We start from the raw sequence: 23,492 nt of genomic DNA, 5'->3' as shown, positions 1-23,492 counted from the left end.
AAAAAGACGCGGAAACACGGAAAAATTCTCGTTGGATTACATTATGGTCAGACAGAGATTCGAAATTAGGTACTGACTTGCGAGACCCATGGAACAGATGGATCACAATTTAGTAATGATGAAGTGTAGCCTGATGTTTAAGAGAATAGTCAATGCTGAAAGATGTGGGACATTAAAGCGCTGAGAAATGTTGAAATGCGTTTGAAATTGTTGAAGGCTGTAAATGCTGCGATAATGAGCGTCATAGTAGGCAGTTCAGTTGAAGAGGGTTGGACTTCCCTAAAACGGGCAATCACAGACATGGATATAAGGAAGGCAACTATGAAGAACCTATGAGTAGCAGAAGAAACACTTCGACCGATCGACGAGAAAAAAAAGTAAAAATCATTTATAAGTGTAAATCACTTAAGAATGAAATAAATCGGAAGAACGAGGAAGCCAACGTCAAATGGTTACGGAAAGAATGTGAAGAAATCGAAAAATATATGATCGTTGGAGGAACTGATTCAACACAAAGAAAAGTCGAATCAGCCTGCAGTGAAATGAAAAACAAGGGCGTCATTTTTATGAGTGCAAAGGTAATTCCACTGTTAAACGCAAAAGAGAGAGCAGATAGGTGGAAAGAATATCTTGAGTGCCTCTACAAGGGGAAGAATTTGTCTAATGACGCGATGGAACAACAAATGAGAGACTACATCCCCCCCCCCCCCCCCCGAAGACTCAGGGAACTGAGTATTAGAGTCAGAGGTCAGCAAAGCATTGGAAGACTTGCAATCAAATAAGGCAGAAGGGCTACATAATATACCTTCTGAATTTCGAAAAACATTGTGGGAAGTGGCAACCAAATGGCTTTTCAAGCTGATGCATAGCATCTATGAATCTGGAGATACACCATCAGACTTTCAAAAAACGTCACCCATGCCATACCGAAGATAGCAAGGGCAGATAAGTGAGACGACTATCGCACAATAAACGTAATGGATCAAACACCCAAGATGCCAACAACAATAAACGTACAGAAGAACGGAACATAAAACTGAGGATCTGTTACACGACAGTCAGCTTGACTATAGGAAAGACAGATCTGTCGTTGCGACTAATAATGGAAGCAAGACTTAACAGAAGACTTGTTCATAGGATTTATTGTTTTCGAAAAACATTCGACAATGTGAAATGGTATTAGGCGTTCGAAATACAAATGAAAAGAGGTGAAGTCTATAGATGAGTACGATTAATAAACAATATGCAGAAGAAGGAAAAAATAAGAATGGAAGACCAAGAATGAAGAACTCTGATTGATAAATGTGTAAGACAGGGATGCAGTCTTTCGCCCCAACTATTCAGTCTATATATCGAAGAAGCAATGGCGGAAATAAAAGATATGATATCAACGATAATATTCACTGATGATGTTGAAATCCTCAGTGAAAGCAAAGAAGAATTACAGGACCCATCGAATGTAATGGACAGCCAAATGGGTACAGAATGTGGAGTGAGAGTAAAACGAAGAAAGCGAAAATAATGATAGGTGTCGGAAAAGGAATTAGCAGTAAACTTACATCAGAAATGGTGTCAACGAAGTAGACAAAGTGCAGGAATTCTGTTATTTTGGAGGCAAAATAACACTAATAAATGAAGTAAGAACGACGTAAAAAGCGGACCATCATAGGAAAAAAATGCATTCCTGGCCAAAAGAAATCTGTTAGTATAATTTTAATTTCTTTATTGTAATTTCATTCCCCTGCCCCACACGGGCCAGTGGCACAGTCCACTGCTCTTCAGCCAAACGGCTTTATAAAACACAGAAAGGAGGATTCATACATAAAAAGGGGGATTCATACATAAAAAGGGGGATATAAAAGGGGACATAAAAACACTGAAAATGGAGATGAAGGGAGTTAAAATACACACTAATATGGGGACATACACTGGGGGACAGTTAAAGTTCGACACAGCTGGCACTTTTAAGCGCACTTAAAAAAACACTCAAAGAAAAATAACGTAAAAGGCGGCCACAGTATAAAAAGCACATGAACAAGCATGGACTATATACAGATCGAGCACAAAATTAAAACCACATCACCAGATGACACTGTATAACGGCACAGAACACAAGACTAATGCAGCACACTTGATAATGAATAAAAACCTGGGAGAATCTGCCAGGGGAGGGTGGGGGAGGGGGAGAAGCGAAAAGGAAGTGAGAAGGAGAAGAGAGAGAGGGAGGACGAGGTGAGGGGAGTGCGCCAAAGGAGGGTTGTGGAGGGAAGGGACAGGAGAGGAAAACAGCAGAGGAGGGGGTGCAGCGATTCAGGGAGGGAAGAAGGAAAATCTGCTCTGAAAGAAGGAGGGGAGAGGAAAAAGGGGGCCCTGGGGAGGGGGGAACAAGGCCAGGTTACAGTTGGGAGGAAGGGTAGATGTCATGGCGAAGTTCAACATCCGGGAGGGGGAGGTGCTGGAAATTGCCCTGACGAAGGAGATGGAGGGTGTGGAGGTGGAGAGAGGGAGGGATACAGCGATAGAGGCACGACAATGGGCGGGGGGTGGACAGGAAGGAGGAAACCAGGGGGCTGGGGGGATCAAGCCTGAAGACAGTGTAAAGGATGTGGAGATGTTGGAGGAAAAAGAAGAGGTGGGGGAAGGGTATGAGGTCATACAGGAGTCATGTGGAGGGAGGAAGGTGGATACCGAAGGCAAGGCGGAGTACGTGGCGTCCAAGGGTTTGGAGGGCCTTGCAAAAGTGTGGGGGGGGGGGGGGGGGGCGGAGATCCAGGCAACATTGGCATAACAGGAGATAGGACTGATGAGGGATTTGTAAGTGTGGAGGATGGTGGAAGGATGCAATCTGAGTGGGGGTGAGCTGGATGGGACAATGATAAATGGTGAGGTAGAAATCGTGGAGATGGAAGGAGTGGATGGTGCGGCCTATGATGATTGCCTGGGTTTTTGAGGGATTGATACAAAGGAGCCGCTGGTTACACCATGTGGTGAACTGGTCTAGGTGGGTTTGAAGGGTTTGTTGGGACCGTTGAAAGGTACGATAGAGAGCCAGGAAGGCGGTGTCATGAGCATACTGGAGGAGGTGGACAGGAGATGGCAGCGGTGGGATAAAAGATATACGGGAGTTGGTGTTGTGGAAGGTGACATAGGTAACATGTCATGAAAGGAAGGAAGCAACCAGATAGACAAAATTGATAGGCAGGGCGTAGGTCTGGAGTTTAAAGAGGAGACCGGGATGTCATACGTGGTCAGAGACATTTTGGAGGTCGAGGGAAACAAAAATGGAGGAGCAACGGGAGTTAAGCTGGAGGGAAAGAAGGTGGAAGAGTTAGTATCAAACACTGGCCGTAATTTGAGGAAATTCTAAGAGTGTACATTTCGAGCACAACATTAAATGATAATGAATCACTGAGTGTGAGAAAACCGGGAAAAAAATCGGAACGATTAAGCTGTGATACTATAGAAGGAGGATGAAAATTAGATAGAAGAATCAGCGAAGAAAGGAACATATGCAAAACACTGACAAGAACAAGGAACAGGACCTCAGGACATTTGTAAACGCATCCGGAAACGATACAGAGGGCGCTGTTATGCGCTGGATCTTATTCCCCACTTTCGGGCGGCTAGTGGCTTTTGGGGATTTAGTCCACAATGGGTCTTTTTCTAGATGGTTAGTAGGTGGGGATACAAATTAGCTTTTAATGGGGTGTTAGTTCAAGGTACTATTTGAATTAGACAAGTTGTGCGATTGCAGACTGTAACGTAATTCTGTAACATAGTTCCGCATAAGGTGGAAAGTTAGGGTAGATATAATTATTGCCTGGATTTTAACATGGTTGTTGGAGAAGTAATAAAACACCAGAAGATAAAAGTTGTACGAGGGGCGTTCACTAAGTAATGAAACACTTTTTTTCTGAAAGCAGATAAGTTTTATCCAGGATTCCAATACACCATATTATTCCCCACTCTTTTGGCTGCAAAAGTCTATTTTTCAACATAATATCCGTTCAAGGCGACAGCCTTAACCGCCTTACTGGGAGGTCGTGTATGCCCCCATGGTACCACTCTACTGGTCGACGTCGGAGCCAACGTCGTGGTGCATCAATAACCTCATCGTCATCCACGTACTGCTTCCCACAGAGTGCATCCTTCATAGTGCCGAACAGATGGAAGTCGGAAGATGCGAGACGCGGGATGTACGGTGGACTAGGGAAAACAGCCCAGTGAAGTTCCGTGAGCTCCTCTCATGTGCGCAGTCCACAGCTGGCGGTCTAATGTCTAGCGTTGCTGCCTCTGGATCCCAAGATCCCAGGTTCGGTCTCTGGCCCGGTGAAAGATTTGCTCCGCCCGCGGACTGGATGTTTGTGTTATCCCCATAGTTGCATCATCATTTGGGAAAGTGACGAGACTGGATAGTGAAGAGAAAGGGAATTTGTGTGGGCACTGATAGCACGCAGTTGAGCGACCCACAAATCAAATATCATCGTCATCCGGTATGCAGACTTGTGTGAGGCCTTGCGCTGTCGTGGGGAGAAGTTCGTTTATATTTTTGTGGCGACAAAGACGCTGAAGTCCTTTCTTCAATTTTCTGAGGTGCCACAATACACTTCAAAGTTGACCCCTGCACAATGTTGAAAGACGTCAAGCAGACTAACCCTCTCTGAGCCCGAGAAGACCGTCACCATGAGTTTATCGGCTGAGAGTGCGGCTTTGAACGTTTTCTTATAAGGATATGTGGCTTGGCGCCACTCAATTGATTGCCGTTTTGTTACTGGTACGAAGTGATGAACCCAAGTTCCATCGCCTGTGACGATGTTCGACAAAAAAACTGTCACGATCAGCCTCGTAAGGTGCAAGCAACGCCACACTGAAGATCCTCCATTGCTCTTTACAGTCTTCTGTTAGACGGCGAGGAACTCAGGAGGTACACAACAAAGGGTACTCGAACTGGTGGACAGCGCTATCAAGAGAGATGTTCAACTGTGCAGCGAGGTCTTTGATTTTGTCACGTCGATCACCTCCAATGAGAGTGTCCACGCATTCCCACATTGGAGGAATCACAGCCGTGGGGGGTCGGCCGGAACGCGGGGGATCGAATAAGTTTGCGACAATGACAGACGCTTCGCCCAATGAGTCATCGTGCTTTTGTTCACTGCCAGGTGGCCGTAGACATTCTGCAGGCACCTACGAATATCTGTAATGCTCTGGCTTCCGCCAATAAAAGCCCAAAGACAGCTCTCTGCTTGTAACACAGCTCCGTTACAGGCGCCATATTGAACGAGAAATATAGAGCCGCCACCTGTCGGAACTTTATGACAATGTATGAGCTAAAGCGCGAATATTCCACGATTTCTTTCCACAAATTCTGCATTTTTCAATCGATACTAACAGAGAAAGAAATGTGTCTTACTTAGCGCCCCACGTATAGTATGTCAGTGGGTGGCAGTGCAACTACACATGATTTGCTTACATCTGATGACACTGTGAAGAATTCGAAATTACAGCGTAACTCACAGTGCGTAAAATTATAACAAATAGTCGTGGGAGCAACGCGGAGTGTTATACACTGAAATTATTATATAACTTTCATCCATGTGAGGGTTCTTCGTATGATCCCACGTGGTAGAGGGATAGCGGGTCTGAGTATCAATCAAAATGTCCTCGGTCCGTGTTCGAACACCCTCTCTCTTAAACTTTGAATAATAGTCAGCATTGGCGGCCGAAGACTTACGGCATAAGAAGTCACCCTCATTCTGCCAACGGCCTTGTTAAAGAGGACGGAGGAGCGGACAGAGGTTCAGGGCACACTTTTGCCCTTGGAGTGGGGAACTGTCCCTAAGAGTGGAAGAATCAGTTATGATCAACGGGGTGAGGATACAGAAGGCAGTGGAAACCACTGCATTAAAGACACATAATGTATATTCACAGATCACGTGGACTGTAATCGAAAAAGTGTCATGGTCATCATGAAACTATACAAGGGCAGTAACAGTAACAGTGCAATCCGAATTCCGCTGTTAAAGGCAGAGGAGAGAGATGGAAAAATACATTTATGGCCTCTATGTGGGACAGGAATTGTCTCATGTCGTGATAGAAGAAGAAGCGGGAGTCGATATAGAAGAGGTAGGGGATCCAGTACTAGGATTTGAATTTAAAAGATCTCTGGAAGACTAAAAATCCAATAAGACGGAAAGATAACATTCCATCAGAGTTTCTAAAATCATTGGGGGAATTGGCAACTACTCAAGTTGGTGTGTAGAATGTATTAGTCTGGCTTTCGAAACAAAAAAAATCATCCGCACTATTCCGAAGATTGCAAGAGTCGACAAGTACGGGAACTATCGCACCGTCAGCTTAACAGCTGATGCATCAAAGTTGCTGACAAGAATAGTATTCAAAAGAATGGTAGAGGGAATTGAGGACGTGCTAGATGAGGAGCAGTTCGACTTTAGGAAAGGTAAAGGCACCAAAGAGGTAATCTTGACGTTGCGGTTGATAATGGAAGCAAGATTAAAGAAAAATCAAGATACGTTCATGAGCCGTGGCTGCTCTAATCTTGGCAGTATGGCATTCCACTGGGGGAACTAAGTTCTTAGAATGACGATATCGATTCGACCGTGTGTCGCGAGCTAAGGTCTTTGGTCGAGGTGTGTGTGTACGGCTGATTTGGCGAGGCCTGCAGAGTCAGTTGGCTGTGGTGCACGTGGCTGGCACGTTGTCGCTCTTGGGGGTCTCCGGCAGTCTGGAGCGGGTCTCTAGAAGCGGTGTAAGGTTAAATCGGTCGGGGGCAACCCTGGCCGGCTCGCTTAAGAATTGGTAGCCGCAGGCAGCCCGATGACAGATTGAGATCACATGCAATCTGGTCGGCAAGTTCCAAGTTTACTTTGCAAACATAAGGTTTACGGCAAGTCGACGATCGCCTGTATGGGCTGGAGGCAACAACGCCCTGACTGGAATCCTGCGAGTCGCGGCTCCTTCACACCTGAGTGGAGTTTAGTGTTGTTTTCTTATTTTGAGTACATGATATTGTTAGGCCATGTCTGTTATATGGAACCTGACCTGTTACATTAGTGCGCCTACGAATGGTTGCGTGCATGACCATGGGTCAGTGTTACTAATTGTAATTTGTCTTCTAGGCCATATATCGTGAAAATGTAAGAGTATTCCCTGCAGTAGGTTCTGTGAAGCGATAAATTGTAACAGGACCATTGTGGGAGGCGAGGTGGTACATCTGTATGTTTGTGTTAATGCAACAGCAGGCGCTATTGTGATCACTTGTGAACACACTAGTAATCTTAAGGAGTGTTAAATTTAGCCTGTATAGATACTTGCTTTGGCATTAATGTATATTTTATTTTCTACACCCCGACCGTTATTGTGCGAGGCTTTATTTGGGCAGATCACTGTTCCCTTTTCATGTATGTTGCCAGGGTAACTTCGGCAGCAAAAGGCACATTCCTGTTCCCCGGGCCCGGAGCACAGTCGTGTTGCAACACACACCATAATTTACACTCGTTTCGAGAACTTCGCTCAAAAATCGGTACACACGGCGAAGGTACAGAATGGGTATACGGTGAAGTGTAGGGCTTTTTCAGTCAGGACGAAACCGTAACAAAAATGAGTCAGCACCAAGGAACTGCTGCAGTAGCTGTCTGACAGCAAGCGTTTCAAGACGAATCAAGAAGTGTACTACTTCTTCACACTATCATCTTTCACAGTGACTCTTGGGCAGGAAAAGAAGTTGGGGCTTATATGAAAAGGCACAGCGAGTTGTTTGTCGCGCACACCAATCGCATAAGACTCGAGGTAGATAGGATGTGGAGATTAGAGCTCATATACCATCTCCCCTCAGCTAAACACCGTATTATGAGATACAGATTTCCTGAGTGTAAATGTACCTATAAAGCTAGACCGTGAGAAAGAAAAAAATCGCTAGAAGAAAGTCATATGCGCATAAATACCAACTGTCTTGTTGAAAACAGATGTACAGAGTTGATGATTGTTGAATGTCCGTTTAAGGACACGATTCGGGCGTTGATGTATACCTTTCATGTCCCATTGCTGGGTTTATCTTCTCTGCACGAAACAATACTCACATACGTGTGATCACATGATATCTTTTAAGATCGCCAACGACTTTTCTAATTAATTAACGACTTTGAGAAAAGTTCGTGGAACGATGAAGTGAAACCTGAAAAGTGAAGCGAGGAGAGGTACATAACTTGAGTATTTCAAAACTGTTGGCCTTGCTGCCTTAATGTGTGGAAATCAGACGTGGCTCCAAGGACGAGGACAAAGAGGCATCACACGAACGGCAGAAATCCGTATCCAGAAGTGATTTGTAGAGAGATTGCGCAGTGCAGATGTTTATGACAAATTAAAACTAAAAGTATTATTGAAATGTGATGCCGAGTATAACCAATAATGAAGGACCATATTGTACCAATACCAGGAACGTCAGCAATTCTAAATCCACTGAGGGAAATGGTGTATATTACACAATGAACACCTTGAACGACGATACCAAACTGGTACTTCGCAACTTCTATGTCTTGGAATATGTTACTTAAACGTACATCCTTATGCGAGCCTTTTTTTCAGTATGGGCAAATGGCCATTGTCGCAGTTGAAGAAAAGTATGAGTGCATGATGGTTATCGCTAGATCTAACATTACTGGAACTTTCCGGGCGAATATGTTTCGATCTGAGAAAGGTCGAGGCATTGGAATGAGGCACACTGGAGTGTCACACCGACAGGCAGTTGACTGCATCGCAGTAAAATAACTACAAAACGAGTGGTGAAGAGAAGGGCTCAGAAGAACATGGCGGCACGGACAGAGGGAGGGGCGAAGGCAGCTTTCCACACCCGTTGACCATTCTGGTGTGGAAATAGAAGACAACAAAAGGGAAGCTGAAGTGTTTAATCTCGCATTCAAGAATTCATTCGCGCAAGAGGACCACATGAAACGTCCCCTTTTGAACAATTACAAATGACTGTGCTTAACCTAACACACAATATTTTTAGCGCAACGCAATCTGACTTTCAAAAAATCCCTACGAAAGAATGGGCCCTGACTAACAGTAAACTATACCTTTCACAAATCACTTACCTCACAAAAATCTTCGCTACTCAAGCTACTGCAATACAGCGAGCGCCACTACTGCCAGCTAAATAAAAGATTCAAACTACTGAAGGCACTAACTACTGATAGGGATAGTTAGCAAATGAAAGATATTAATAGAGAACAAACAATGTATTTACCTTGATATCATCATATATAAATATAGCAGTTCATGACAAATTTCAAAACTCCGCCATCTCTCTCCCCACATCCACCACTGCTGGCGGCTCACCTCCAACTGCGCAACGCTACGTGCTGTTCACATACAGCTGCCCAACACTACAATGGCGAGTATTACAACAATGCAAAGCAGCCACAGACTGCACACAGCACAGCCAGTGATTTTCATACAGAGGTGGCGTTACCAATAAAAAAACCTAAACAGCCTACTTACATAGCCCCCATGCTCCCCACAAAAAAATTTTACAAATTGGATTGGGCAGTGGCCAATACAGATTTGAAAAAAATTTTTCATAATTACAATAACAAAGAAATCAAATGCATACACTTATTGATACAATGTTGGTCAAAAGCTAAAAATTTCTCACAGTCCATAAAGACAGTCCAGATTGTTCATCACAGTAAAAATGCAGAGTTTTTCTCAAAGTCTGAGCAGTAAAAGAAAATGCACACAGAAGTAGTGGATTTCCATGCAGTCTTGAAGAAGTAGTGTTGTCCTTCCAACGGAAAGACAGTGCTGACTCTTGACATGCATGCAGGTAATGGGCCACAACACAGCAAACCCACAGCAGAGTCAGTCAAAATTTTGAAGAGTATTGGTAGGTAGGTCATCACAGAGCAGACCCACTGTAGTCCTGGTAGAGATTACGGTATTGGTGGGCCACCAGAGGTGCAGACCCACTGCAGTCCTTGTAGAAATAATGGTATTGATGGATCATCAAAGATGTAGACCCACTGTAGTCCTTGTGGAGATAGCCAGCAGGCATCTGTTGTGAATGTGCAGGTGCACAATCACAATTGAAGAGTCTTGCGGATAATAAAGCAAGTCCATAAACGACCACTTGTGCACTCACAAAGTTTTCGGAACTGTCCTTAGAACCAACAATGCTGTTATCCAGTCCCTTGCTGAATTATTAACACACGTGCAAACACTAACAGTCCCTACTTCTCACATGTTGTCCATATACTATGACCAACAGAAACGTGTGCAGTGAAATGTAACTTACAAGTTAATAATAAGATGAACTGGTGTCAATTACAATTTTATAACATGAGAATACAATTACAAAGGTACAAAATACATCATTAAAGAACATAACAATACAGATAACATTTGTAGTAAAACAGGCGTTACAAAAGAATAGAAATAGACATATACGTCAGTGTTACAGGAATTATGACATGAGTACATACATAAAAGATCAGAATAACTTTCGAAACATCAACTTCACACATGAGCATTAACACAAAACAGAATAAATAATGTCTAAACATCTTTACAAAGCAAATAACACATTATTAATGCCAATTGTATTTGAGGATAACAGTATTCCTCATCATAGTGAATGTAACTTAGTATTAGAAGAGAAAAAAGTTCTATGAAACAGTACACAGAGACAGGAAGAAAACAAATACACAAGGGTACACAAACATATAGTGGGATAACACAAAAGGGAAAGGACAGGGTTTGTTTTACTGCAGTATTTTGCATGGAGATCTCCCTTTGTTCGTCATTATTCCCAAAAAGTCCTATCTAAGCCTGCTTTCTGTATTCTGTTCATATTTCTTTCAAAATAATTATTTCTGATTGTACAATACTCATTTGGGCCCAGATCTTTTTCATATAACTTCGCAATGCATTCTTTACCTATTCTCCATAGTCAGTTTCTTATATAGTCTACCCCCTCTTAAGCTAACTTAAATATACTGAGCTCAGATGCTAAACTAAGGGACGAGGCAATGCAGCAGCACATAAAATAATTAATATAAACAGCAATGAAAAAAAAATGGAAAATCGCAAAGCAAGCTACAGTAAATCTAAATTACCAAGCAATTCAACATTACAACTAATATGAGGCAATGCGCAGCAAACAAAAAAATAAATCTAGCTTAGCAGAGTAACACAAATTAAAGTTCAGTAGCACTATGCCTGACAAACAGCAGCTTATATCTAAACATGACATAGCTCAAGCAGAAAAAATAGTACACTAAAGATAACAATGCAGATAAGGGAAATGTATAATCACATCTTAATGTCTAAGTAATTAAAGTGGTGCACCACAACAACTTATTGTAAAAGAAATATTAACATGTACTTGAAAAGAAAATTATGTGTCCAGTTACTGTTACTAGTCCCTTCTTATTGTTCTTTCCTTTCCAAGTGCTCCTTTTTTTTAAAGAATGTGGATTACAAAATTATCATTTAATAGATCTGTTGACAGAAAGTGTTCACATTAGCAAATGCATCTAAGTTTATTTTATAAAACTAATGCTGTAACACAGCTGGAAAACAGGTATCAAATGAAATAAGCAATTACGCAAACCAAAGCATAAAAATATCATTCAATAGTCATGTGACATTTCATAAGTTAGTAGAAATTCTCTCAACTCTCGTAGAAAGACGCTTGTCGTAATCAGGTGTGCAGATGTAAAAATATTTCTCGTCATTTCATTAGGCATTTCAGTAAATATCATGAATTACAAGCTCCACAGTATGCTTTCAACAAGGAAATGTCAATAGCGAGGATAATGGCCTCCCCTTTTTTTTTTCTACCTGTGCTTCCGGAAAGGCTAATGGCTTTTTTTCGGGCGGCTGTCGCCCAGGTGGGTGCCCACGACGCATTACATGCAGGTGGTCACTTAACTTTCTTACGGAAATATTTACGACAGCAGTTTCCGCTACAGTGACAGTCTCACATAAAAATATTTCACAGGTCAAGAATTAGCGTTGCAAATCTGTAGAAAGAAAATCCTATAAATATAAGTGTCCAAATAAAATATTCGTCAGCATTGTGATACAGTCACGCATTTACGCACATTTCATAACTCTTAAAGTACGATTCTTGGTTTCCAACATACTTCTTATTCCTCATATACGGTAGCATCATCTTATTGATCATAAACATATCTCAACAGCATAGTACACATCGTTGTCGTAATACTATCATAACATCTCAGTCAATTCTCAAAATCGTCGTAGCTTCCTCCAATAATTTCAAAACCTAAAAAAAATTCTCTGTTCATTTCAATAGTGTCATCTACCTCAAACGTACTTTAAAATCATGCTCCCTTACCAAATATATCATTCAAAGCTCTCATAGTATCACAATGGTTCCGAAAAAATATGAACAGTTTACAAAGTACAGACAAAATACAGTTTCATAAGTGTGAAGTTACCCAACTGTGTATTGCGTAAACATGTGTCACTGATGTAGAAAAAAAATGTTTATCTCTCAGTTACATGATCAGATAGCTGTGTAATTTGTGTGTTAGAGAAATATGGTACCGATGTGTAAAGTTGTATAAGCAAATACCATATTAGTTAGGGTTCCTTGTGGTTGCCACACACATGGTACACAAAGTAAGCGTGTACCCCCCTGAGGATTAATGTAATTATACCCTCAGGTGTTACAGATTACAGCAATGGAATGAAATGTATCACGGAAAACTTTCTTTGTAATTCAAAAATCTTTAAAAATAAATGTTTTAAGTACAAAATTAATCACTCAAATACGTGTACTGTAGCGCTAAATGTGCGTCTTGTTGCAACATAATCTGTGTGGAAGTGTCGTAGTTATCGTCCTCCGAAAGCTAAGTTCTGCAGAAGTCAATGTAATTACCTCATAATACACAAAAGTGAAATGCTTTGCGTATAAATGTCTTAGTTATTACGCTTATTGCCGTGATGAGGAAAGTACTGTGCTGTAACGTATTGTTGTGCTACGGAAAAGGCAGTCTCATTGTAGCTATACCACAAAAGTTACTACTAACACCTGTTTTACTTTCCAGAATAAAACAGAAAACTGTGCAGATATAAAACAGAAACACTGCAAAAGCAACATTGTAAATTGTCACTCATTAGTAGCGTCGTGATAAAATCGTGTAGCTGTCACATAAACTAACCACTGTGCCATCTGGTATCTCACTGAAAGTACTTTAAATCCAGAATATATTTTCAAGTAAACCAAAATGTTGCATTAAAATCTCATTAGCAGTACTGGTAAATGTTCTAAGTATGTAAGCCTTATAGTCGTTCCATAATCGTGCAACTAACAAGCAAGAATGTACACACACAATACCACTGTGACGTCTGTTCACTATAACAATGCATTCGTCATTTCTGTTTCAATAAGTTCTCTTGGTTCTTGACTGGATATTTAACTTCAAACATTGTTGCATGTTAACAGATTCTAAGTCTGACAAGCGTACTAGTAATGTAAAGTGAAAAGTTTTATGGCAATGACAAAGTTAAAAAGCAGATTATCTTTCAATAAACGGTTTTACATGTGAAATGTGGTGTAAACCTTTACTCTTCCTAGTACGCAGAGTTTCAACTTCAACGCAATTATCATGTGGTATACGTCGGATTCTGTAAGGTCCATTGTAAACTAGAAAGAATTTGTGACTCAAGTGTTTCTTCTTATGTGACAATGAATGAGCTTTAATGAGAACTTTCTGACCAATATATAATTTCTTTGCATTTGCTTTACCGTGTAGTTCTCTCCTTTTGTCTGCTGCAGATTTTATATTTTTAAGAGCCAAATCAATTATGCCTTTGTGTCGAAGTTTACGTGTATTCGGGAAAGGTACAAGCTCTCTGATTCTGTTCGGTGGTTCTTCATTCTTCAGTACAAGAGTAGGTGGTAAAGCAGTGGAATCATGAGGCATTTCATTCAGCACATTTTGAAATAATTGTAGATATCTGTCCCAATGCTGATGCTTTCTGTGACAATAAAGTCTGCAAAGCTTATTGATTTCCTTCATAATCCGTTCAGACGGGTTGCAATGTGGTGAGTACAATGAAATAAAAACAGGTTTGATTTTATGATTCCGAAGCGTGCGTGACCAAACAGCAGATCTAAATTGCGGTCCGTTATCTGAAATGACTTTAGCAACGTGGCCAACTTCACGTAAGAAATTTTTAACAAAAGCATTGGATACAGATCGTCCAGTGGCTTTACGTAACGGAGTGAAAGAAACAAATTTTGAAGTAAGTTCAACAGCGCAGCGACTAGAACGTACGAAAATCCATTGGATGTTCTGACAAGCGGTCCCAAGAGATCAACAGCAGCAAATTCTTTTAATTTAGAAGGAATAATAGGAAACAACGGAGCACGATGTGAGACAGTAGATGGTTTCGCCTTTTGACAAAGTTTACAAATAGACAAGACTCTTCGAATTCTTTTTTCCATATTGTTAAAATAACAAGTCGTTCGAAGAATATGATAACATTTTCGTGGACCAAAATGTGCGTAGCTGAAATGAATGTACCAAATGAGCTTATTAACAAAATCGTCAGGAATGCAAAGTACCCATAGCTTGTCATCAACAGTGCAGCATTTGAACAGTATGTTGTTTCTAACCAGATAATAATGCCGAATCTGTGTGTGTGTCTTTTCATGCCATTTGCTCTTGATGTCTTTCCAAATCGGATCTTTATCTTGTTCATGAGCAATGTCCTTTAAAGATGTGGTGATGAAGTTTTCAAAGGCGACTTTCTGAATATAAAGAATACTGAAATTTTTCTCGAGGTTGCCTTCTGTGGTACTTTTCTCAAGCCCAGCCGGTGCGCGTGACAGTGGGTCCGCAACAATGTTCTCCTTGCCGGGAATGTAGACTATTGTGAAGTGGAATTCTTGCAGAAACAATGCCCAACGTTTTAACCTGTCATGATTTAATTTTGAAGACATAAGAAATTGTAATGCACGATGATCACTGTATACTTTTACGTGCTAACCAGAAAGAAAGAAACGGAATTTGTTAAATGCCCAAACGATAGCTAAAGCTTCTAATTCAGTAATGGAATAATTTTTTTCAGATTTTGTTAGCACTCGGCTAGCAAAAGCAATGGTTTTCTGAATGGTAGTGTCATTTTCTATGGCTTCTTGAAATAAATGGGCACCAAGACCGACTTTAGAAGAATCCGTGCTAAGGCAGAAATCTTGTGACAGATCTGGATGAGCTAAGATTGGCGCGTGAAGTAACGCTTCTTTCAAAGAATTGAATTCCAATTGTGCTTGTTCGTCCCAGTTCCAAATAGTATTTTTTCCAGTGAGAGAACAAAGTTTTGGTGTAACAAGAATTTGCATATTCAGAAAACGACGGTAAAAATTTACGAGACCTAGAAAACTGCGGACTTGTCTTTTTGTGGATGGAACTGGAATGGCTCTGATTGCTTCTAACTTTTCAAGATCCGGCTGAATGCCTTCAGAAGAAATAATATGTCCCAAAAACTTCACCTTTGTCCTACCGAATTCAGACTTTTCCAAGTTAACTGTAATGCCAGATTCTGCAAAAATACGTAACAAACTGTTGAGGATGCGATTATGTAATTCCCATGAAGCTTCTGCTATTAGAATATCGTCCACATATAAGGTGATGTGACGTTTTAAGAACTCAGGTAATATGGAATTTAGCCCGCGAATGAATGCTGCTGAAGAAATGTTCAAACCAAAGGGAAGTTTCCGAAACTGATAACAAACGCCGAAACAAAGGAAAGCTGTGTATTTTCTACATTCTGGATGAAGTTCGATCTGATAAAAGCTGGATCTGAGATCAATGGAAGACAACACTTTTACACCATTAAAATTTTGAAGAAGTTCTTCCAACGTTTGCGGCCTGTCTGTTTCAGGAATAATGATCGTATTGATTTGTCTCGAATCTAAGACAAGCCTGATCGATCCATTTTTCTTCTCAACAACATGTAATGGGTTGTTGTATGAGCTTACTGCAGGCTCAATAATGCCCTCGTCAAGCATAGATTGTATTTCTGTTCTAACGCGGTCCCTATAATGTGCTGGAATTACATATGGTCTAACACAAAATTTAGTATGCTCACGAACACGAAATTGGTATTGAAATCCCTTGATTGTTCCTGTTTTATGAGTAAAAACTGTGGAATGTTCTTGTAAAATCTCAAAAAGGTCCTGCCTATCAGTGTCATTACAATTCTCAATTGTTTGAATTTTATTCTGAATTAACTCATTAATTTCAAATATGCCGTCGATATCATCCCTGTCAGTTCCTGCAGAGTGATTGTTAGTGTCTAGTTCCGTAGAAAATTCCGAACTGTTGTCCAACAGAAGGTAAAGCCGATTGATTTCTTCGTCATGGTTTGAGAGCCAATCTTCAAATTTCAAAGCTATTGACTTACCTTCCTTCTCTAAACTTATTTCAGCATCGTGAAAGTTTAAGATTGCTTTGTATTCATTCAAAAAGTCTACTCCCAATATAATTTCCGTCGACAATAATGGAACAATAAGAAAGTTCGTAGAGAAGCTGTGGCTTTGACAAAAGAATTCTAAGTTGGTTTGTTGGCGTACATCTACGCTTTTTCCAAAGATTGCACCTTGTAATTTAATCTTACATAACGGAAGTGTGGGGCAATCGTTCGATTTGTTGCATTTGCTAAAAGCTGTTTCACTAATTACTGAAATGGGACTGCCAGAGTCAAGTACTGCCGTAAATTTTACGTCATTTACTGTAATGTGAATCACAGGATATGCAATGTTGTTACGTTTTACGTCGTGTTCCTGGAGTAAGATGTCCCTAATGTCTTCCATTTTTACGTAATTACTAGCTACGGCAGCTGCGTCGTCAGTTTCATAAGTATGTTTTGTGGCTGCCCGCGGTGTGAGTCATTGCCTATTGTCTCTTTGTTGGCGCGCTTCGTTATTGGGATTTGGAGACCTAACTTCTACAAATTCACCGTGACGAGAATCCCGCCAGTTCTGATGCAGTTCAGGTCTGTCGTTACGATCATATCGTCTGTCGTCATGTCGGTAGATTCCATAGTTTCTTTCTTGTCGGTCACGTGGTGGAGAATTTCTCCCTGAGTCGTAACTGCGCGCTGGACCGTTGCGTCTAAAGTTATTCTGTCTCCCTTGATAATAATTGTTTTGGTTCCCACATTGTCTGTTTCTCTGATTGTCTCTGTGATAGTCATTACCACGGAGAGGTGATCTTTCCCTGTAATTATTACTACTCTGCCAACGGTTGTAATATGGGTGGTGTCTGTTTCGGTCACGATTTGTGTTGTGAGAATAGCCTTGTCGCGTCCAGTTATTATTTCTTTCATCGCGGAATTGTGACTGATGTGATCTGTAATTGTTATGCTCCTGCGTTCCGCGATTGTCAGTGTCACTTTCCAGTTCTTGTAACAGTCCCTGAAAAGCTTCAATGTCGTCTTTGCAACGTCCTGCTAAAATAATATGTCGTAAATGTTCAGGCAGTTTGATTCAGCAAATGCGGATGAGTTCTGAGGGGTTGTATGGGTTTGAAAGATACTGATTCTTATGCAACATGTCTTCAAAATATTTCATAAGACTGGAAAATTCAGATTGTTCGAAACGTTTCATCATTATGATGCTATGTTTTACTCGGTCTTGTGTGGCTTGAGACCAATATGCTGAGAGGAAGGCATGGTAAAACTCTCCTTCACTGTGGCAATCGTGAATTACCGATCGCATTCTTACAGCTGGTTCATTCTCTAAATAGCCACACATAAATTCTAACCTGTGCTCCAATGACCAGTTGGGAGGAAAACAATGAAAGAATTGATGGAGCCACGCTTGTGGATGAATGTCGTTGGCAGAATTCCTAAATGTTTTGAATTTACGTGTAGTAATGAACAGCTTATAGTCAAAGTCATCGTGTCGGCGAGTAGCATATCGGTCATTGTTACGTCGTGTCGGCGGTTCCATCTCAAAATTCGGTCCACCTTGCCAATTCCTTTCATAATTACCGAAATGCTCTGTGTTATTATTTTGTGGCTTTTCCGTATTTCTAAGTTCCTCTTCCCGTGTTGGAGCGCGAGTGTCCTCTGAAATATGTAATTCTTGTATCACCTGCGTCAACTGATCTTGTACTTCCCGGATTTCTCTTTTGTACTGTGTATTGATTTGATTTTGATTTTGTTTGAATTTTCTTATTTGTTCATACTCTTCTGTGTCAGTGAAGGCTACGGGTCTTGTGTCATTCAGATCATCATCTACCTTTGTAGATAAGTTAGTGACCTGACCCGAAAGTTCGGCTACTTTCTCCGATAGTGAACACATTTCCTCAGTGTGTTTTTCTGAACCAAGTTTCAGAGTGTCCATTTGTGTTGAAATCGAATCTACTGTGTCCTTTAAGTTTTCCTGAGTTTTTGCAAGTTGCGTAACCGAATCGGTAGATGCAACTGAGTCAATTTTAGCCCACAAGGTCTCATGATTTTCATGAACAATGGTTTGCAGTTCTTTTATTGCTGCTTCGTGATTCTGTAATGCATTTTCATGCCGCGAAAAAATAGGTTGAAAATGCTCACAAATTTGTGTTTTTACGTCATTACAGACTTTTTGACATTTCGATTCAATGTTATGTAACTCAGTAGTTAAATCTTCACGTGTTTGTTCAAGCGTGGTGTGAAGATTTTGTTCCATTGCGTCTAACTGTTGCTGTGTTTGTCTTTGGTGTTGTTCCATTGTGTCTAACTTTTGCTGTGTTTGTCTCTGGTGTTGTTCCATTGTGTCTAACTTTTGAAGCTTTTGCTGTGTTTGTCTCTGATTTTGTTCCATTGTGTCTAACTTTAGAAGATTCTGTTCTATTGTGTCTAACTTTTGTAGCCTTTGTCCCATTTGTTGCATTAACTGTAATAACAGTGCACTGGTGTCTGAAACATGTTCCTCAGTGCTATTCGGCAACACATTTGAACCGGCAATATTCGCAGTTTGAATAACAGAAAATGTGTCTTGACTTATTTGAGAAAAGGGTGAGGACGCAAAACCTGAATCTACAGTATTTGCAAGATTGTGTCCTGTCATTTCGGATTCCTGAGGCGAGCTGTTAACGACCGATCGATCGATAATGCTTCCCTCTTCACTAATTGTTTCACTGTCCACGCCATTGTTTGCCGCCCGCTCCATTTCCCTATGCACAATTACCAAATTACTACTTTGAACATCAGTTAATTCATTACTCGGTGGCGCTAACACACTGCTTTCATTTTCACTGTCATTTCTCAGTTTACTTTGGAGCCTAGTATTACGTTTTTCACACGCCATTATTGTCACAGTATTTCACACGACAACACAGTAAAACACAGTTTGAAGATCAAAAATAAGAGAACACATTAACATAGCACTGAAAATAATATCTAGTTAATTGCAGCTGCGAAATACTTGGTGCAAATCTACATGCATACCACAACTGTTTTACTGTACAACAATGAAAGACTGCAACTACAAAGGAGATTTTCTCTACAATTACGCGCTAGCAATAAACAAAATCTACACTAATTACACAAACTACAACAAAAAATCAGAAGATTCCAGTGAGGTATCCTCGGCTAAGGGTCGACATATGAAACGTCCCCTTTTGAACAATTACAAATGACTGTGCTTAACCTAACACACAATATTTTTAGCGCAACGCAATCTGACTTTCAAAAAATCCCTACGAAAGAATGGGCCCTGACTAACAGTAAACTATACCTTTCACAAATCACTTACCACACAAAAATCTTCGCTACTCAAGCTACTGCAATACAGCGAGCGCCACTACTGCCAGCTAAATAAAAGATTCAAACTACTGAAGGCACTAACTACTGATAGGGATAGTTAGCAAATGAAAGATATTAATAGAGAACAAACAATGTATTTACCTTGATATCATCATATATAAATATAGCAGTTCATGACAAATTTCAAAACTCCGCCATCTCTCTCCCCACATCCACCACTGCTGGCGGCTCACCTCCAACTGCGCAACGCTACGTGCTGTTCACATACAGCTGCCCAACACTACAATGGCGAGTATTACAACAATGCAAAGCAGCCACAGACTGCACACAGCACAGCCAGTGATTTTCATACAGAGGTGGCGTTACCAATAAAAAAACCTAAACAGCCTACTTACACACATAACGTCGTTTGACCGTCGTACGGACTCCCGTACAGAGGACATAGTAATAGGCGTCCCTGACGTAGAGAGGCAACGGAAAGAGTTAAAAATGCTCAAGTCACCAGGTCCGGATGGAATCCCAATGCTGTTTTATAGAGTACTTTACAGCTCTGGCCCCGTACTTAGCTCGCATTTATCGCGAATCTCTTGCCCAGCCCCAATCCCAAGCGACTGAAAAAGAAACAGAAAGCCCGCAGGTGACTACTACATATAGGAAGGGTAAAAGAACAGACGCGCAAAATTACACAAGAACTTTAACATTGCTTTGCTGCAGAACTGCTGATCTTTGATTTTATCCATACTGGATGGGAGGTCGTGTTTGTGAATGTGGATGTTAAAAAATATATCGGCTCAACTATAAACAAGTGGTTGAGCCGCTATATTTTTTAGCAAGAACTGTTGATAATTTTCTCAGTCTCAATGTAATTAAGTTCCTTGAGACGGAAAAGCTCTTGCGCACAAATCGGCACGATTTTAGGAACCAACGCTTGTGCGAAACTCGGCTTTCCCGGAAACCGTGTGACGGTGCCCCATTGCACAATGTTGACTAAGTTACGAGCATACAGAACAGGCTCCGAGATACGTTAATGGCTCGAAGACTTCTTAAGTAACATAACTCAGTACTTTGTCCTCGACGGCGAATGTTCATCAAACGCAAAGGTAATGGCCCAGATAAATCATCTGGCGGGCAGCGTGAGCAGCATTCTGCGGCGGTTTGCTGATGATGCTGTGCTGTACGGCAAGGTGTCGCCGTTGTAGGAAGATACAAGTTGAATTAGACAAAATTTCGTGGTGGTGTGATGAATGGCAGCTTGTTCTGAATATAGAAAAATATGTCAGTGGAGATGAGGAGGAAAAACAAAGCCGTAAAGTCCGCATACAGCATTAATACTGTACTACTTGACAGGGTCACTTCGATTAAATATCTAGGCGTAACGTTGGAAAGCGATGAAATGGAAAGAGTGTGGCTATTTTCTTATGTAATTTCTTAGTTTCGCATTTTATGCAATTTTTATTTGTTAGGCATCTTTTACATTGTGAATCTCTGTAAAGGAGCCGGCCGAAGTGGCCGTGCGGTTACAGGCGCTGCAGTCTGGAACCGCAAGACCGCTACGGTCGCAGGTTCGAATCCTGCCTCGGGCATGGATGTTTGTGATGTCCTTAGGTTAGTTAGGTTTAACTAGTTCTAAGTTCTAGGGGACTAATGACCTCAGCAGTTGAGTCCCATAGTGTTCAGAGCCATTTGAACCATTTTTGTAAAGGGTAAACAATGAAATTGTCTCCACAGGGGGCATGCTTACCACTGCTGGCCGCAGATAATCTGTATTTAAAGCCCAAATACTGATCTTTACTTTTTGTATTTGACACACCCACTTGGGAAGGGTTCGTGACGACTGCGTGCCAGGGGATGGCCTGAAGATGCTACTGTGTACCGAAACCGGTGGCAAGTGAGCAAAATAAAGAGATTGCGACTATAGACTAAAACATATATTATTTCTAAAATGGAACGAGCACGCAAGGACGATAGTAGGGAAAACGAATGGATGACTGCGGTTTATTTGGAGAATTTCAGCAAAATATGGTTCACATGTTAAGGGAATCCGAAGTACAGAGTTCCCTAAACGTGAGACACTAATGCGGCCATACTTGAGTACTGTTAAAGTGTTTTGGACCCACACCATGTCGGGTTAAAGGCAGACATCGAAGCAATTGAGAGACGAGCTACCAAATTTGGTCCCTGCAGATTCGGTGAATATGCGACTGTTGTGAAGATGCTTCGTGAAGTGCGAATCCTTGGAGGGAAAGCGATGTTGTCTCCGCGGAACACGACTGTGAAAATTTGGAGAACCAACATTTTAAGCTGACTGCAGAACGATTCAACCGTCGCCAACTTATATTTCGCGTGAAGTCTAAGAAGATACGAGATATTACGGCTCGTAAGGAGGAATATAGGTAGTCGTGTTTCCCTCTCTCTTTTCGCAAGAGGGTTAGGAAAGGCAATAATCAGTAGTGGTCCAAGGTACCTTCCGCCACGCATCAAACGGTGACTTGCGGACTACGTCTGTAGATGTAGGTGTTTTCTTTCAGAAGAATTGTACCGCAACAACATCGTAGGGCTGGTCGACTATCTCTGACGAATAATATACATACTGAAATAAGTATATATAATACACTACTGGCCATTACAATTGCTACACCACGAAGATGACGTGCTACAGACGCGAAATTTAACCGACAGGAAGATGATGCTGTGATATGCAAATGATTAGCTTTTCAGAGCATTCACTCAAGGTTGGCGCCGGTGGCGACACCTACAACGTGCTGATATGAGGAACGTTTCCAACCGATTTCTCAAACACAAACAGCAGTTCACCGGCGTTGCCTGGTGAAACGTTGTTGTGATGCCCCGTGTAAGGAGGAGAAAAGCGTACCATCACGTTTCCGACTTTGATAAAGGTCGGATTGTAGCCTATCGCGATTGCGGTTTATCGTATCGCGACATTGCTGCCCGCGTTGGTCGAGATCGAATGACTGTTAGCAGAATATGGAATCGGTGGGTTCAGGAGGGTAATACGGAACGCCGTGCTGGATCCCAACGCCCTCCTATTACTAGCAGTCGAGGTGACAGGCACCTTATCCGCATGGCTGTAACGGATCGTGCAGCGACGTCTCGGTCCCTGAGTCAACAGATGGGGACATTTGCAAGACAACAACCATCTGCACGAACACTTAGACGTTTGCAGCAGCATGGACTATCAGCTCGGAGACCATGGCTGTAGTTACCCTTGACGCTGCATCACAGACAGGAGCGCCTGCGATGTTGCACTCAACGACGAACCTGGGTGCACGAATGGCAAAACGTCATTTTTTCGGATGAATCCAGTTTCTGTTTACAGCATCGTGATGGTCGCATCAGTGTTTGGCGATATCGCGGTGAACGCACATTGGAAGCGTGTATTCGTCATCGCCATACTGGCGTATCACCCGGCGTGATGGTATGGGGTGCCATTGGTTACACGTCTCGGTGTCCTCTTGTTCGCATTGACGGCACTTTGAACAGTGGACGTTACATTTTAGATGGGTTACGACCCGTGGCTCTACCCTTTATTCGATCTCTGCGAAACGCTACATTTCAGGACGATAATGCACGACCGCATGTTGCAGCTCCTGTACGGGCCTTTCTGGATACAGAAAATGTTCGGCTGCCGTCCTGGCCAGGACATTCCCCATATCTCTCACCAATTGAAAACG

At 41.6% G+C, this 23,492-nt stretch overlaps 1 protein-coding gene across 1 annotated transcript in view; it reads right to left on the bottom strand.

Annotated features, from left to right (window-relative positions):
- LOC126419359 (uncharacterized) overlaps positions 1-23,492 on the bottom strand; it is a 190,065-nt gene that overhangs the window by 92,698 nt on the left and 73,875 nt on the right. Inside the window, 1 exon segment of the mRNA XM_050086581.1 lies at positions 2,890-2,943. Coding sequence (XP_049942538.1) covers positions 2,890-2,943 — 54 coding nt within the window.

This window comes from Schistocerca serialis, chromosome 1 (assembly GCF_023864345.2).
Source record: "Schistocerca serialis cubense isolate TAMUIC-IGC-003099 chromosome 1, iqSchSeri2.2, whole genome shotgun sequence".
Taxonomy (NCBI): domain Eukaryota; kingdom Metazoa; phylum Arthropoda; class Insecta; order Orthoptera; family Acrididae; genus Schistocerca; species Schistocerca serialis.
Note: the sequence above shows the minus strand (reverse complement) of the source record. Positions and strands in the feature narration are given on the sequence as shown.